Source organism: Gymnoscopelus braueri (genome assembly GCF_963280865.1).
Source record: "Gymnoscopelus braueri genome assembly, chromosome: 8".
Taxonomy (NCBI): domain Eukaryota; kingdom Metazoa; phylum Chordata; class Actinopteri; order Myctophiformes; family Myctophidae; genus Gymnoscopelus; species Gymnoscopelus braueri.
Window position 1 is genome coordinate 55,462,334 of NC_137609.1, and position 16,402 is coordinate 55,478,735.

Here is a 16,402-nt window from a genome sequence, read left to right on the forward strand (position 1 = left end):
AAAGTTGCGCCAACCAGATATATTTAACCGGATGCCAATTTCTAGAAACATTGGCTTATAGGCGTGTGACCGGATCACACTGGTCAGTTCGAAAAAAAAACAAGCTTCCCGCGGTGTGGAAAAGCCTGGTGACGCGAGGTTAGGTGTGTGGCGGTGGTGGGGGGGAGGGGGTGTGGTTTGGGAATAAGGCACTTTGGAGCTCTTTGGTCCTCACGGGAGCTCGGAGGAAACCAGGGCCAGGCCGGAGCTCTGGCGGATGGGACCGGCGTGGACCGCCTTGGGACAGTCGGGGGTCAGAACCCGCCCGTTCTCCCCCACGCTGCCCGTGATGGACAGGCGGGCCTTGTTTCTCATGGCTTCTGTGAAGGTCAGCTGGTGGGGGGGAGAGAGAGAGAGAGAGAGAGAGAAAGAAAGAGACATGTACATGAGGAACTTTCAAACAGTGAAAGAACCTTTATATTGCCTCAAAATATCGGTGAAAATAACAGATCTAAAAGGTCACAATGAGTCACGACACAACACGTTGTGACCTTGTAGATCTGTTATTTTCGCTACAGTTTTCGCATATAATGGCATGCGTGGTTAGAAGATCTAAGACATTTAGCTCACACTAGCGTCACCACTTTGATGTTTAACGCAACATTTTGTAGAGGCTTGTGTTGTGTAGTTAGTTACCTTGCCACGATGCAACTCCAAATATTGGCAAAATATCTTATCTAATCATTGTTAATAATAATAATTCGGAAGAACAATCTGACTGGACCTGTAAATGCGGATCCTCAACTAATGTATATATATATTTTTTTAATGTTACAATAATCTTGTCTTCATGCTAAAAGAGTGACGTTCACTACGCAACGTAAGTCAAGATGATTGTGTAATGTAAATGTCTAAATCAATGGAGCAACTATTGATATCTCACCGACATGTGGAGTTACATCATGGCATGGTCACTACACAACACACAACCTCTACCAAAGTGTCACTGTTCTTCAGATCCTGCATCATTATATATTATTATTCTAAAGTAATGCAATTCTGCCATCACTCACTCATCTTCTCTCTGAACATAACCTTTGTGCATTAAAAGACGTACAACAACGGCACAAGTAGCTGTCATAAGCATGCAGTGTAGGGTGATATAGATTCAGGCAGTGGGGGGACACGGGGGGGGGGGGACACGGGGAGAGCTGACCAACCATCTACCATCAAAGCTAATGACATTGAAGACATGATGGTGGAAGTGTGGACGGGGCACAGAACCACGTTGGACGACACACATGGACTTGGACACTGAACACATCTGAGGGTTTAATACACGGAAAATGACACACACCAGTAGCTTAGCTTTATCTCCTGAGATGTCTATGGATTATATTGACTTTATTAGCCCTCATCACTCCTCGCTATTATGGTCACTGTCGGGGGGGAAACCTTGTACAGTATGGAGCCGGTGCTTTTCAGGAAAACTGAAACTTTGGAATGTCACATCTGTAGATCAGCTATGTTTGCGTGACACTGTCATATGACGAAGTATAGGGCATTCATTTACAGTGAAGAAAAAAATGTATTAACTCTCTCAGTGCCACGCCCCGAGATATCCCGAGTTTTTCCCGAGTACCCTCCGTGCCAGCACGAGAAATCCCGAGTTTTTACTTTTGACTGTGGTCGCGCTATACTGTTTATTTTTCATGATCACTTTCGCTTCCTGACTCCTTCAGACTCATTGGGTTCCGGTTTCATGACGCAGATTCCGTTTCCGGTTCTCATTTTTTTCCCGCGGTCATTTTTGTCCAGAATAGGGAAAGTCACGGTTTTTCACACGGTATACAAAACGAACGGAGAGGTCCACGTCTACTCTCTTTGGTCTGGGTGACGATCAGTCATCGTAGTCGTGTATCGCATCGTAATTTAGCCCGATCAACGATTGTCGAAAATGTCAGCATCCGGTTATGACCGGATGTGACGTGAGCCTGTTTGGGAGGGGGCGAGTGAGCCAGCGAGGTCATCAATGTGTCGATGTGTTGCTCTCTACTGGTAGAACTGTATTATGGGTTTAAAAACCCAATCAGATCATTTATTTGAATGAAAAATTAAAAAATTAAAAAATTAAAAAAAACGCACATTTCTGGCACTGGGGGAGTACTTTATGAAAATACTCTTGGCACTGAGAGAGTTAAGTTGAAATATGGAAATACAAGGTTTCTGCCCGACAGTGACCCCACACAGTGTTAAGATAATACTGTAGATTATATTATTCTATATTGCTTACGGTTCCTCTACAGTATGCTGTGAGCACAGGACAGCTCTGTCATTACATTAAGGGTCGTCGTCGCTGGACAGCGAAGGACGATTTTAGTGGATAGAGTTCAGAGTTCTGCTGGGTGTCTGTCACGCACTAAGAATAGCCAATGTACAAGCTCACAGCATGGCACGCTTGGAGATCGGCTATTGTCGGCTTTAGGGTTAGAATGGCAAACGATGAATAAAAAAGTGGAATTCATAAATTTGCCATCCTAAAAATGTCGATATACTCACAAGTACAGAGACACAAGTCATCTCTGTCGGGTGGAAACATCATACTGTATGTCCAAAACTGATACTTTTCAGGATTCAAATATATCAAAAGTAAAAGTAAGTAGTTTGCAGTGGTGGAAAGTAACTAAGTACATTTACTTAAGTACTGTACTTAAGTAACATTTTGAGGTATTTGTACTTTACTTGAGTATTTCCAATTTCCAATACTTTTACTTCTACTCCACTACATCTCAGAGACAAATATTGTACTTTTACTCCACTACAATTATTTGAGAACTTTAGTTACTAGTTACTTTTCATATATAAATTATTACATTATGAAACATACATTAACCTCTTTAGCCCTATTTTATACATAGGCTATTTGAAAATAGCAGATCTACAAGCTCACAACGCGTCGCGATGCGACGCGTTGTGAGCTTGTAGATCGGCTATTTTCAAATATTTTAGTACTTTTACTTTTGGTACTTTAAGTACATGTTGATGCCAATACTGTTGTACTTTTACTCAAGTAAATTTTGAATTCTGGACTTTTACTAGTAACAGAGTATTTTTATATTGCAGTATTGGTACTTTTACTTAAGTAAAGAATTTGAGTACTTTTTCCACCACTGGTAGTTTGGTGTTTTTGTGTGAAGCTGTGGTATGATCAACTTGGACGTTTTCTGCCCGCCAGCAGACAGAGATGTGTGCGTACGTGCGTGATCTTGCCGTTGAGCTAAACGTCCTCACAAGGATAAAGACATGATGGAAGGTCCTCTAGAATTGGAAATGGCAGCGCTCAATTTTAAGTCAGTGAAGCAGGACGACGGAGCCTTCCAGGGGCCGAGGGTTATGGGGGATGAATGTGAATCAAGTCAATGTCCTGGTGCCCGGTACGGTACGCTACGCTACAGTACGGTACAACCACAGAGACATGGGTGTATGCGAGCGTACAGAATAAAATATGGGCCCATCGTCCGTCAATGCTTGTGTTTGGAACCACATTTGGAGATTTGACTTTGTGGTAAAAAATCTATTAATGAATCTAAACAAATAAAACGTTTAACTAAAACTAACAAAATAACAAAAACATCATAGTTAAATAAAAATGTACAAACAAAGTCTCTATCCAAGTTATTATTTCCAAGATAACAAAATGAATCATTATTAGATTTGACTGTTTTCTGCCTACAGAAAAGGCCAATAACGTGTCACGTGTCGAGCTTACACATAGATTGGCTATTTCCAGCGCGCGACTTCATTGTACGATGTGCAAATGAAAAGTATAAATCTTTTGTTTTAGTTTTTTGTTATAGTCTCTCAGTGCAGCTGTTTTCTGAGATGGGGGCGTGGCCAAAGTGGCACTCTTTGGCAATGTTTTTTTTTTTTTTTGATTGATTATTTTATTAGGCAAAACATGTAAAACAGCACAGTTACATTTAAAATACTTTGCCTAACAGGTCCGTTCATAAAAGTCCTTGCGGACTTGTTTCCAATGAGGGCCTTGGTATTCAATTCATTGGTTCATTCTGGATCTTCCCCATCGGGCCGGTTAGATTTTCAACCGAGAAAACCCGGCCTTCGTTAGCTTTACCAGACCCCTGACTCGCCAGAATATTTTTTTATCGGGCGTGGCTAGCGACTCAGTCTTTACTTTAGTCTTTTCCTGTCGAATGCCACTTTTCAAGCCGTAGTTTTTTTGTATTTTTTTTGCATTCTCCTTCACATTTCACTTGTCATTTGTTGTATTTGTGAAACAAACAAACAAACAAACAACCAACAGATGAGCGAGTAAGAACGACAGATAAAAGTGGGGAAAACAACAAAGCGTCATTTGCCACGGGGGTCACTTTAAAAACAGCCACGGCAGCACGACGCGCACACAGCCAGCACAGCCAATAATGACCAAAATATCACTTACAGTCTCAGACCTGAGGGGGCGCTAGAGAAGGGGGGAGGGGGGGTCGAGAGAGGGGGGTGGGGGGTTGGAGGGGCGAGGGGACGGAACTTTTTTTTACGATAAAAATCAACGACTACACATTATCGACGTCGGGAACCTCGCTAAACTGGGCTGAATTGCGGGCGCTTCGGGAACCTGGGGTGGAAACCCCAGGGTTCTGGTTGAGCCGCCCGGGACCCCCAGGGCTCTGGCTCTGGGTGGGACTGGGGCTAGGGCAGGAGGGGGGGCTGGATGTTGGGTGGGGGTAATGGGGGTGCGGGGGGGGGAGGGGGTGATGACGGGGCCTCCACCTTCATTCTCTTGGCCTCGTTGCGGGACTTGTAGCAGAACTCGATGAGGGCCACCAGCATGGCGAGGCCCAAGCCCCCCACCAGGATGTAGAAGACCCCCGCCACGTTGCTCAGGCTCAGGGCCTGGGACGACTTGTCCTGCGGTGGGGTGTGTGTGGGGGGGGGGGGGGGGGGGAGGGGGGGTGGGTTGTGGAGGGGGGGGAGTTTGAGGGACACACACACAAGACAAACGCAAAGTCAGAGACGGATGCAACACCATTGTTATTTATACACATGCGTACACAGTCACGTGAGCACACACACACACACACACACACACACACACAAGTACACTCACACACGCACAAACAAACAAACAAACAAACAAACAAACAAACAAACAAACACAGAAGACGAACACAGACGAACACAGAATGTTACAACATTTCACGTGTTCACTTGATAAGAGCCCCCCGTGTCTACTGTTGTATAAGCCCCACCCCCCCAATCGCTCACTGCACTGTGATGCCCTTCGCTATACCTGGCCGTCAGCGTTAAAGAGGAAATAATGATTGTGTTCATTTGAGTTTTACTTCTCTCACAAGCTCCCTCCCTCATTATATATATATGTGACTTAAGCACTAGTCTAAAGCCTTTAGGTTAATTATATATTTATGTGACTTAAGCACTAGTCTAAAGCCTGTTGGCTTCTTGCAGAGGCAACAGGAGACGTTTAAATTCCTCCTCCTTATCCTGTCCACAGTGGTCTCTAAAGAGGATTGATCGGTCCGAGTCGTGCGTCCCGTCTTTGTGTGCAAACAAAATGGTTGTTAATGTGAAAGGTTGCTCATGCATGCTTCGTTGGAAGGTGCCAGGTTCTTGGCGTGCGCTTGTCTGGAGGGTTCCTTCAACTCTGAAAGGGTAAACACGTCAAAAGACCCTTAAAGCAAGAGTTCAATCCCAAATGACTTTTTTTCCCAACAATTACCCACCCTTTGGAGTCTTGAAATAAAGGAGAAGTAATCGGCTAAGATTTAAAAACAGCAAAACTGTATCAAGATTCCTTTTATACAGTGAGAGCTGTGTGAAGTTTATACAAATATTTTTGACATAGTTTTGCTGTTGTTAATCTTGGTCGCCTATTAAAGTATTCTCAGTGTTTTGCATTCATCTTCATTCACCGTGAGGGAATGTGACACAAACTGAAATTATCCATGAAGTCAAGACATCACAGGGTGAGTGATTCATAGAAAACAAGTTTTGTGGGTGAACTGTTTCTTTAAGCGTATTTTATCTAGTCTGTGGTAAAACAATGCCACTCGTTGTTGCTTGCCTACAAGAGTTGATGTACAAGCTCACAATGCTTTGTATCGCCCTAACAATGCGCCGCATCGTGCTCACAATGCGTCGCATCGTGCTCACAACACGTTGCATCGTGCACACGAGATCTTGCACATCAGCTCGTATTGGCAAGCAACACCATCTTGTGACGGATTATAAACCAGGCTTTACACTTTCAGAGTTAAAGGAACACTTCAGATTTTACCGTGCGGTGCGTCAAACATGGGAGGATCAACCGGGAATGTGCGGCGTAGCTCACTAGCATGGTGTGTGACATAACCCAACATGCCCCAAGACCACAGGCGACGAGCGATGTGGAGCGCCAGCCCCTCTGTAGCCACAGCGCCATTGTTTCCCAACCAAACGCACTTCTGCAAAGGCCACGCCCCAGGCGATTGTCATTGGATAGCGCGTCATTGGATGATGCTGACAGTGCCCACTGATACTAAGCGGTTACAGTGGTCGCTGTTACCGCACAGTAACAGAGGCGTTAGCCGTTACTCACTCAGCTAACGCCTCACAGGGATCAAGCCCACTTCTGTGAGTGTGCCCGTCTTGTTGTCAAGTGCTGAAAAAAGTCATTATCATCTAAAATGTTCCCATAAACTAATTGTATTGCGTCTACGGCGTGAAAGAGATTGATGGACAACTGACTGGTTATCATGGGTTATCGTTCTCCGCCAGTCTGTCTTTGTGCTAGGTTCCGCAAGCCGACAATTAGATCAACCAATGACATTACCTGTAGGCGTGGTTTATGTGCAGAAGTGCATGGGGGGAAAAACGAGAATCAGGCCTAGCCATAGCACGTTAGCTTAGCTGCTATAACAGACTGTTAGCGCCACGTCCTACCGCGGTTCTGCCATGCTGTATCCCTCAAGCTACGGCCTCAGTCAATACCTGTTTGTCGAGTCACTACCTCCGAGACTATGAGTGTGTGTGTGTGTGTGTGTGTGTGTGTGTGTGTGTGTGTGTGTGTGTGTGTGTGTGTGTGTGTGTGTCTTTGTGGGTGTGTGTGCGAGCGCGTGTGTCATATTAGCCAGCCTGTCGCATTAACATAACAGTACTGCCGGCAATAAGACCATGTGCTCATTTAACTCTGACTTTTCAGGTCCCTTACGGGTCCATTTTCATACCTGGTTCCCTTTAGGGGTCCATTTTCATACCTGGTCCCTTACGGGTCCATTTTCATACCTGGTCCCTTACGGGTCCATTTTCATACCTGGTCCCTTACGGGTCCATTTTAACACTGGCTCCCTTATGGGTCCATTTCTACAGCGTCAGAGTTAAATGAACACTCTTTTTTTTTCCTCCCCTGTGTGCATGGAGACAAACAGAGTGGGGGGGTTCTTCGGGGGTATCCGGTGGTTGGTTGGAGAGACTGACCTTACTTCCCGAGTCCTTGGGTCCACACTCCCCTTTATCGTACCACCATTTGTTTTTCAGTTTGTCTAAGACTCCCGCTTCGCTCAGTTTCAATACGGCAAGGTTTACGGGCGTTCTTCAAATCACGGACGGACGGGGGGGGAGGTAGGGAGGGGGGAAATAACATAAATAACATCATAGGACATGTTATTTTATGTTATTCACAGTTCAGAAGAAGACCCACAAACAAAGAGCAGTTCTCTACTCTTTCTTCACATAAACAAAGCGACGGAGTCGGGAAGACGAGTGTACATGTCTCTGTGTGAACTGGTTGGGCAAACACCTTGTTTCGGGGGGCAAGTGGTTCTCAAACGTTATAAGTTTAGTTAAAAAATAAATAGAATTTGGTTATATTTGTACTCTCAGAGTTATAAGAACTGTAAGGGTCCTTTCAGTTGCCAACTATTAATTATTTAGCTGGAGGACCCTCTGTGGACCCCACTTTGAGAACAAATACTTTGCGGGGGGGGGGGGGGGCTAATTAAGGCGTTTTTCTGTTTAGATAGGGGGGAGTGGGGGGTGTTTGAGGGGTTCTGAGCTAACAGACACATACAGTACGTAGGGGTCCCGACTCCATGGCTTTCTGGAACAGGGACATACTGCCGGGACCTTTTTTTTCACAACAAGCGTGGGAGGGCGGAACTGTCAACAGGAAAATATGGACCGATGAGAAGTGGACGCCATAGCGTGTTGATTTAACTGAAGTCACAAAGGGACGTGTGAACATGTCATTACTGTATGCAGCGTGACACTTAAGTTAAGTTAATGTCCTCCTACTGTGTAACCTTCAATGTTGTAGTCTTTTTGGCGACATCTCTGGTAGCTCTGGTCTTTACAGCGTCTTGTCTATGGTCAGTTAGAACTACGATTCCCAGAAGTCTGTTCCAAACAAAACCACGGAAGCACCCGAAACAAATGAATGCATGGTCTAGAGAGGAGAATATGTTTGGAAATGTGTTAACTTTTAACCCCAGCATCCGTATAGTGGGTAAAGCTTTTTTTGCAGAAAATAGCCGCTCGACAAGCACACAAGGCGTTGCACTGCGGCTATTTTCAACAAAAGGTTTCCCCACAATAACAGAAAACAGGAAAGACTAGTATAGAGCCATGAGGGACTCATTTTGGCGTGGAGTGTTGGGGGACGGACGCTAAAAACAGTGTTTGAAGAAGTTGTCAAAAACGCGTCTATGCGGAATGGTTATTGTGAAAAATATACCTGAGAAAGATTATTCACCTGTTTCCTAGGCTGTGTGTTTTCCACTTCCTGTCGTCCTGTCGTTCATCCAATGAAATCGACAGGAAGTGGAAAACACACAGCCTAGGAAACAGGTGAATATGAAAAAATAAGATTTGTTTAGTTGAAAAGGTTACACAGTATTGACTTGAACTCTTTTAACTCTCCATTTCACAAATAGACAAATTAATATTTTACTGCGTATATCATCACGCAAACATTATAGCAAATATTTTCACCTCGACAGTATTTGCCCTCCTCTGTCAGGATTAACAGTCCGACGCTCGGACGCAGGGAGGCACTCGCACACCAACATAACGCGCTAGGCCATTTTGTCCGAGGCGAGCAAGTGCCAGCCCGCGGCGGAGCGCCAGTTCGGTCTTTTTCCAGACGGTTGGGGTCGTCGACCCGGCAGATGCCGCCTGTTGCCAGGGCAAACATAAAAAGTGTACCCGCATGTTTGGTGAACCAACACGTGGGCACGGCGCGGTGGTGGCTAACCTTCTCGCCCCCGCCTCCGCTTCCACACTCTCCTTTGTCGTACCACCACTTGTTTTTCAATTTGTCCAACAGGCCTTGTTCATTGAGTTTTAACACGGCCAGGTTAACCGCACTTCTTGAAAACGATAGAACAAATATTGTCGGTGAGAGAATGAGGGGGGGAAAGTGAGTGTGCTGTTCCAAATTGGGGGGAAGAAGGGGGGAGGGGGGAGAGGGGGGTGCAGCAAGAGAGGGGGACAAGGGTGGAAAAGTGCATCAATTGTCCTGGTAAAAATTAAACCTGTTATTATGTTACATCATCACAATCCCATGCCTCTAAACTGTGATTCTACCCCAGGATTCTGAAGCACACAGCCCAACACAAACCTCTCTCTTGCCTTTTCAGTCGCCGATCTAACATTGTGAAACAGCTTTAACTCTACGGGTTATGTCAGCTGAACCTACTTAGATATGTTTAAAAGCAGACTTAAAACGCACCTGTTTTCCCTGGCCTTCAAAATAAAAACCTCCCGCCCTCATGGCAAAATGGTTGTGCTTTTTGGAAACCTCAGCTAATGTTATTTAGCTAAACATAGCTCTCAAGAATGTTTTTGAAAACCGTTGAAGTGAAAAATAGACAATGCAGTAACCTAATATTATTTTTTTATCTACACTTCCCGTTGTTTTCCGAGGCAACTGGCAGACATGTATGGAATACTTTTGTTACCGTAAGCAATGAAATCCTATGTTTTGTTACTTTCAATTTAATAATGAATGTATTAGTAGCCGTGTAATACAGATAGGCGGCGGGTGAGCCTGACAATTGGGAAGGCTAAGAGATCTGGCTTGAGGCCGGGGGGGTCGGCCGCGCGCGGGCGCCGAAATAGTCCACACGCACGGGCACAAAAAATTGCATCATTTTGTTACGTTTCTTTTCAGTTTTTGGTTACTTTATTTCGGTTTTAGGGTTAGGTTAGGGTTTTGTTATTTAATTCTTATTTTTGCCTGATTTTACTGATTTATTATTAAAAAAAAAAAACTAAATAATGCTGCGCACATATATTAAATAAAATTTGCACAATTTCCAGAATTTCCCAGAATAACATTTGGGAAGGCTTAGCCTAGCCTAGCCTTCATTACCCGCCGCCTATGGAATAAGTGGGATAATCAATGGGGAGCGGGTCATTACTGAGAAATAAACCCCTTCAGGGTGATTATTAGACCCCTCTGCTATCGCGTCGGGGTCTAATAATCACCCTGTCTGGATTTATTTCTCAATACTGACCTGCTACCCATTGATTATCCCTTGCTTATAATGGCTGCAGCCACACTGGATGTGTCAGTTGGATGCGGCAAAACCTGTGTACGAGCTCTGTCCTCAGAGCTCACTGCTATTTTGGAGCGTTGATGCACAGAACAGACCATCTGAATTGAGTTGGAGCATCGCAGAAATGTAACCTCTTTTTATCTTAAAACATTCTCTTAGAAAATAAGCGTCAGTGACACTTCTAAGTGTGTCACGGCCTTAACTTGAAGAGCGTCTCCATATAGTTGACAGAGAGAGATTTGTGTCAAGTGTGTGTGCTCCCTCCCTCCAGTCCCTTTTCATTCATTCAGCATGGATCATCAATAATAGAAAGAAAAGGGAGTCAACAGTGAAATGAATCAGACATGTATAAACATTGGCACACAGAACAGAAAACGCTAAACAGAAGCTGATGCAGAGACAGACGTTCAGAGAGAAATCAAACACCAGAGCATGTTAACGTGTCTTTACTGTAACTGAGCCAAGTGAAATAGCAGCCCCGCCCTGACTGGCCAGCCTGCCCTGTAATTAAGCCTAATGTGGCAAAATAATGCGTTTTGAAACTATCCCTAATTTTGCGAAAGTATGGCTGATGTGGTACAATTATGCCTAAACCTAAACTTAGCCTCACAAATAAAATAATTGGCGACACATTTTAGATAAGGGAAAAAGTAGCATCAGGAGTGCGATTCGATTCCACGACGTTGAAACTTTTAGTCTAAAGTTTATCTCGACACGACACCGAGGCAGCTGGCAAATTGGGGTTTCGGGAGTTATTTGGGTGGGTGGGGGGGGCTTAACCAGTGTCTTTGGGGGAAGGCACACGCGCACACACAAAGAACAAATACAGTACAGGTGGACGTGAGTCATTCAGTGATTATTAGGGCAGGCATTCAGTAAACATTTCCCATTCCATTGTGACCAAAGCAACATGCGTGTGACACAGTGTTGCATGTGTAGAACAGGTTCATTCGTCGTGCTGATCGTGTGTGAGCATTGACCACTTAAACCCCATGCAGGGTCAGTATTGTGGGGAAAGCTTTCGTGGGGAAATTTTCTCTATTCTTATTTAACATTGTTAACTTTTTTTACTGGAAGCCCTTATTATTACCCTTATGTCCTTGTTGATATTATCACCACTTTGATCGTTTTGTGTTGTTGGATTAACTAATGTATCATCATTATTCATGTATTGTGCCTGAGGACCTCCTTGAGAAAATTAGATGATTCATCTCAATGGGTTCATCCTCTAATTATTATTAAACAATAATAAATAAATAAAACATCTGAAGGACAAGCGTTCGAGCACAGCAACAGCTTGATAGGCTTGAATGTTGCGGGCGATTAGTAAAAAGTGTTCTGGACATAGTATTAAGTGTTCTGTATTGATAATTTTGACAGCACATTTAGTTTAGTCATTAGTCCTTTGAATAAAATTCCATGTCACGGTGATTCTGAGAAGGAAGGGACGGATGGATCACTGTGCCAAAAAACATGGCTCCCCGTCCGCTCCGGTTCTATCTCCTTGATGAAAACCTCTGCAGCTCCGAAACTTTTTACATGGGGGAAAACGAGTCATTTTCGATGGCCGATTACTCCGTAATGGCGACTCACGTGAGAGATGTTATTGTTCCAGGCGTTAGCCAGGACCATCGATCTTCGTGCACGCATCCATTGTTTGCGTGTGGGTGTGAGTCCACAGCTATAAACAGCACAGCGCTACAAACGGTGAGATCTCTGGCACTCAAAGTAATCTGTTTTAATAAAACGCTGGCACCCGGTGTGTTAAAAAGGTAAGGAAAACTAAAAATTGCTGGCAGTGGCTTAGCAAACAATGTTTTATTATCTTATGATCGCATTTTCAGGAAAGGGTCTGTAAATAAACTATGGCGGCAGGGTGGCAGACAGTCACACAGGGCTGGGCATTCAAATGGCTCGCAAATCCTCATTACACCTTGTAGCTTAACCACCTAAACCCCGGCATCCATATTGTGGGGAAAACTTTGGCTGAAAATAGCAGATCGACAAGCTTTCCCCACAATAACAGAAAACAGAAAAGATATTGGCATAGAGCCCTGAGGGGCTCAACCATATGGGGTTTAAGTGGTTACGGACTAGTTCAAAACCAGCTTAAAGGGATAGTTCACCCAAAATGGATTACTCACCCCATGGAGACCTGAATTCATGGATATTTATAGTTTTTGTCTCATTTCTAAGCCAATAATTTCATGACCAGTGGACCGGTAGGCAGCGGTTCCGATAGGAGACACAAAGGAGACTCTTTGTGTCTCCTATCGGAACCGCTGCCGGTCAGCAAATGATTGGCTTAGGAATGAGACAAAAAATAAACAATATCCATGAATTCTCCATTGGGTGACTAATTGATAAAAAAAAAGTCATACGTCAGCGTCGCATGCCAAACACAGCCGATCTAAGAGCTCACAGCGCTCTGCGTTCAGAGAGAGGAGAAACAGCGTTCTGCTTTTATAATCATGCACCGCAGGATGTGGAACAACCTGAAGAGGGAACTTCAGGGGCCTTACCCCTTACGCCTAAACTAATTAGCCATATTTTACTATTTTGAAAAACATTTAAAATAGTTCAACTAGCCGGATCTACATGGACACGTTGTGAGCTTGTAGATCGGCTATTATATGTGAACTATTTAAACGTTTTTTCAAAATAGTAAAACAAATCGTGAAAAATGTAAGTTTAGGGATAAGGGTTGAGGCAAGACAGGGCCCCTAGTCTGCTGCAATACAAACAAATCATTCTGTTTGCTGCTGCTTTTTATTGAGATTTCCGGACTTAATCTCAGTTAAAGTCATTTTACGCTCTTAATTTTCTATTTACTTCTTTTGTTTTTGTTGTATTCAAATCCCCCTTTTTAACTTAACCACTTAAACCCCAGCGTCCGTATTGTGGGGAAAGCTTTCGCTGACAATAGCAGGTCAACAAGCGAGCTTGTCGATCGGACATTTTCAGCGAAAGCTTTCCCCACAATAAAAAGAAAGAAAAAAAAAGTTAAATAGAAAAAAAAAACAATGTCCTGTTATAACACGTTTCTTTTCTTTGATGTTTTTTGTAAAGCACGTTGAATTGCCATGTCGAAATGTACGATACAAATAATCTTGCCTCGTCTTGCCGCATGGCGACACGGTGTGAGCTCTTAGAACGGCTATTGTTTGACGTGGGAGACTGCCGTACGACCGAGTACCAATCAAGGCTGATTACCCATTACCTCACAGCCTCCCGAGAGTAGCTGCTACGCTTATACAAATGCAGGCATATCATTCTAAAAGCAGCAGCATTTTCCAGATGACTCAAGTGCATCCTGGCTTGCCGCTCCACCCCCCTTGGCCAAACAATACAAGCATAAGCACACACATAGACACAGGCGCTCGCTCACTCACTCACTCACTCACTCACTCACTCACACACTCACACACTCACACACTCACACACTCACACACACACACACACACACACACACAATTACCTGGTGAAGAGCTGTAAACAAAAAAAAGGAATTATGAAATTAAATAAAAACAATAGCACTCCCTCAGGTAAGACACCGAGCACGTGCAAAGCAGCAAGCGCCAATGTAAAGCTCCAAACCCCCCCCCCCCCCCTCACCCCTCCCGCCCCCCAAAGCAATAAGTGTGAAAGAAAAGGTAAGAAAGAGAAAGGCAGCACACCAGGGAGAGTGGAATACCATAACAACACGACGACGTCGTCGGCATATTGTTACGCTACTCCACCCACCTTAGCTGTGAGCCCTTGGGCGTGGCCACGCCGTAGCCCTTGGAGTCCAGGTTGCCGCCCACTTTCATGGTGTCGCAGGGCTTCCGCTGCTCCGTGTATTCGTTCATGGTGGACTCCAGCAGGAAGGCGTACTTCCCCTTGGACTTGCGGACGCGCGCCACGCCCTCCGCCGTGGTCTTGGCGAAGACGGAGGGCTCGGCCGACTTCATGAAGCCCCACATCTTCTCGTAGACGGCGATCTTCGACCGCTGCGGAGGGAGGGGGGAGGGGGAAGGGGCAGAAAGTTGTGATGGGAGATACGGGGGAGTTGCTGTCGGGTGGAAACCTTGTATGTCCAAAACCGTTCATTTTTTATAATCATATTAACAAGAACAAATTACATATTAAGTCATTGTGACTGGGATACCGGGTTGTAATTTAATGCATGAACCCTTTCCGACGCTTGGCTGGGTTGTTCAGTGTGAGACCTCACATTCCATGAGATGTAGGCCTAGTTGATTTATTTGGCACTTTGTAGCGGTACTTATGTGTGACGCTTGCCCTCCAAGCCATGGGACACAATGTTCCGTGTGATCTCATTGGCTGTCCTTCGGCCATTGGAAACGATCATCATAAAAACCACGCGAAACGCCCACGTTCCGAAATGTAGATGTAGGACTGGGCTGGTATCCCAGGTAAAAAAAAACGTTTAAAATCACATAGCTCACATCACGAGCCGTTGTGAGATTGCAGATCTGCTATTGTCACTACTTTTGTGTGACACTCTTGTAAGATGAAATAGGGTATTAATTTACGGGGGAAAAAAAACAAGAAATAAAAAACGTAAAAAGTTACAACGTGGAGATATGAGGTTTCTGCCCGACAGCGACGATTAAGAGCACAAGCCATGTACAAAACAAGGTAGAAAAGACATGAGGGGGTTAATGTTCAACGTGTACGAGACGATCAACTTGTTTACGTTCTATTGTTTGAGACACACATACAGCTGTTTGAATGCATCATCGTGTTGGAGGAGGAAACAACACAGGTGTCAGCGTTGTGTTTGTGAGCACGATCGTACTGGTGTCTGTCTGTCTGTCTGTCTGTCTGTCTGTCTGTCTGTCTGTCTGTCTGTCTGTCTGTCTGTATGTCTGTCTGTCTTGTAGCAGAGGGGTGAGGACCATCTGCCTGTGTGCTGCAGCCAGCCAGCCAGCAGCACGCACAGTGTTCTCAGCCAACTCCCTCCTCCACTCTGTCAGGGAATCCCAGCTGGACTGGTGTTCTGTTCAGCGATGACAGTAATTCTTAATCTATTTATTCAATGTTGTTTTATGAAGCGTTCAGATGCAATTTTCTCCTTTGTCTCTGTGAATAAATAAGGCTATGGATGGTGTGATGAACACATTATCGCCCGGCATTCATCATTGTCCTCAACAGGGGCTAAATACGCCTGTCCAGGATAACCTTGGGAACCCTGGGATGAATGCCCACGGTGATATTATGCGTGTGTGTGTGTGTGTGTGTGTGTGTGTGTGTGTGTGTGTGTGTGTGTGTGTGTGTGTGTGTGTGTGTGTGTGTGTGTGTGTGTGTGTACAATATATATATACTACATACTGTATGTCATTAGTAAAAATCTAAGACATAAGATACAGTGAATACATTATTGAAGGGTGTGACTTGGTTCTTTAACTTACCATATCCATATATGGACCAGCTGGAATCACACAACTACACACAACTACACATTTTTGAAGACATAGTGACATGAAGAGCATATCCGTGGTCATAATATGGACCATATAGATTGAAATTGGAAAACAAATAATTGTGTAAGTGTATATCAAAAGTCCCTAAAAGGCTGCGTGATGACATACATAGACCTGTATGAATATAAACACATTTTGATTTAATTCAGCCGCTTGATTCCCATAGCTAAACATTCCTCCAAAAACAGTTGATTTTAATTACAGAACTACTCCGTTTTGAATCTCATCTCATTTAACAGGACGTTCATGAAAGTCTGTGTGAGCAATTAGGGGTTAAGAGTCTTGCTCAGTGTCGATTTCATTTAATCGACACATATGCTGGCGTGGCCTGGAATCGTACCTGGGGCAACCAGGGCCTCT

At 44.4% G+C, this 16,402-nt stretch overlaps 1 protein-coding gene across 1 annotated transcript in view; it reads right to left on the minus strand.

Moving 5' to 3' along the window:
- Nucleotides 1–210: 210 nt before the first annotated feature.
- The window catches only part of LOC308090970 (glutamate receptor 4), a gene marked incomplete at both ends in the record, with an annotated part of 92,959 nt that continues 76,767 nt past the window's right edge, over nt 211–16,402 (minus strand). The window contains 4 exons of the mRNA XM_080436242.1: nt 211–372; nt 4,771–4,908; nt 9,248–9,362; nt 14,298–14,545. Of these exons, the coding sequence (XP_080292368.1) occupies nt 211–372; nt 4,771–4,908; nt 9,248–9,362; nt 14,298–14,545 (663 nt within the window). The remainder of the gene's footprint in view (nt 373–4,770; nt 4,909–9,247; nt 9,363–14,297; nt 14,546–16,402) is intronic.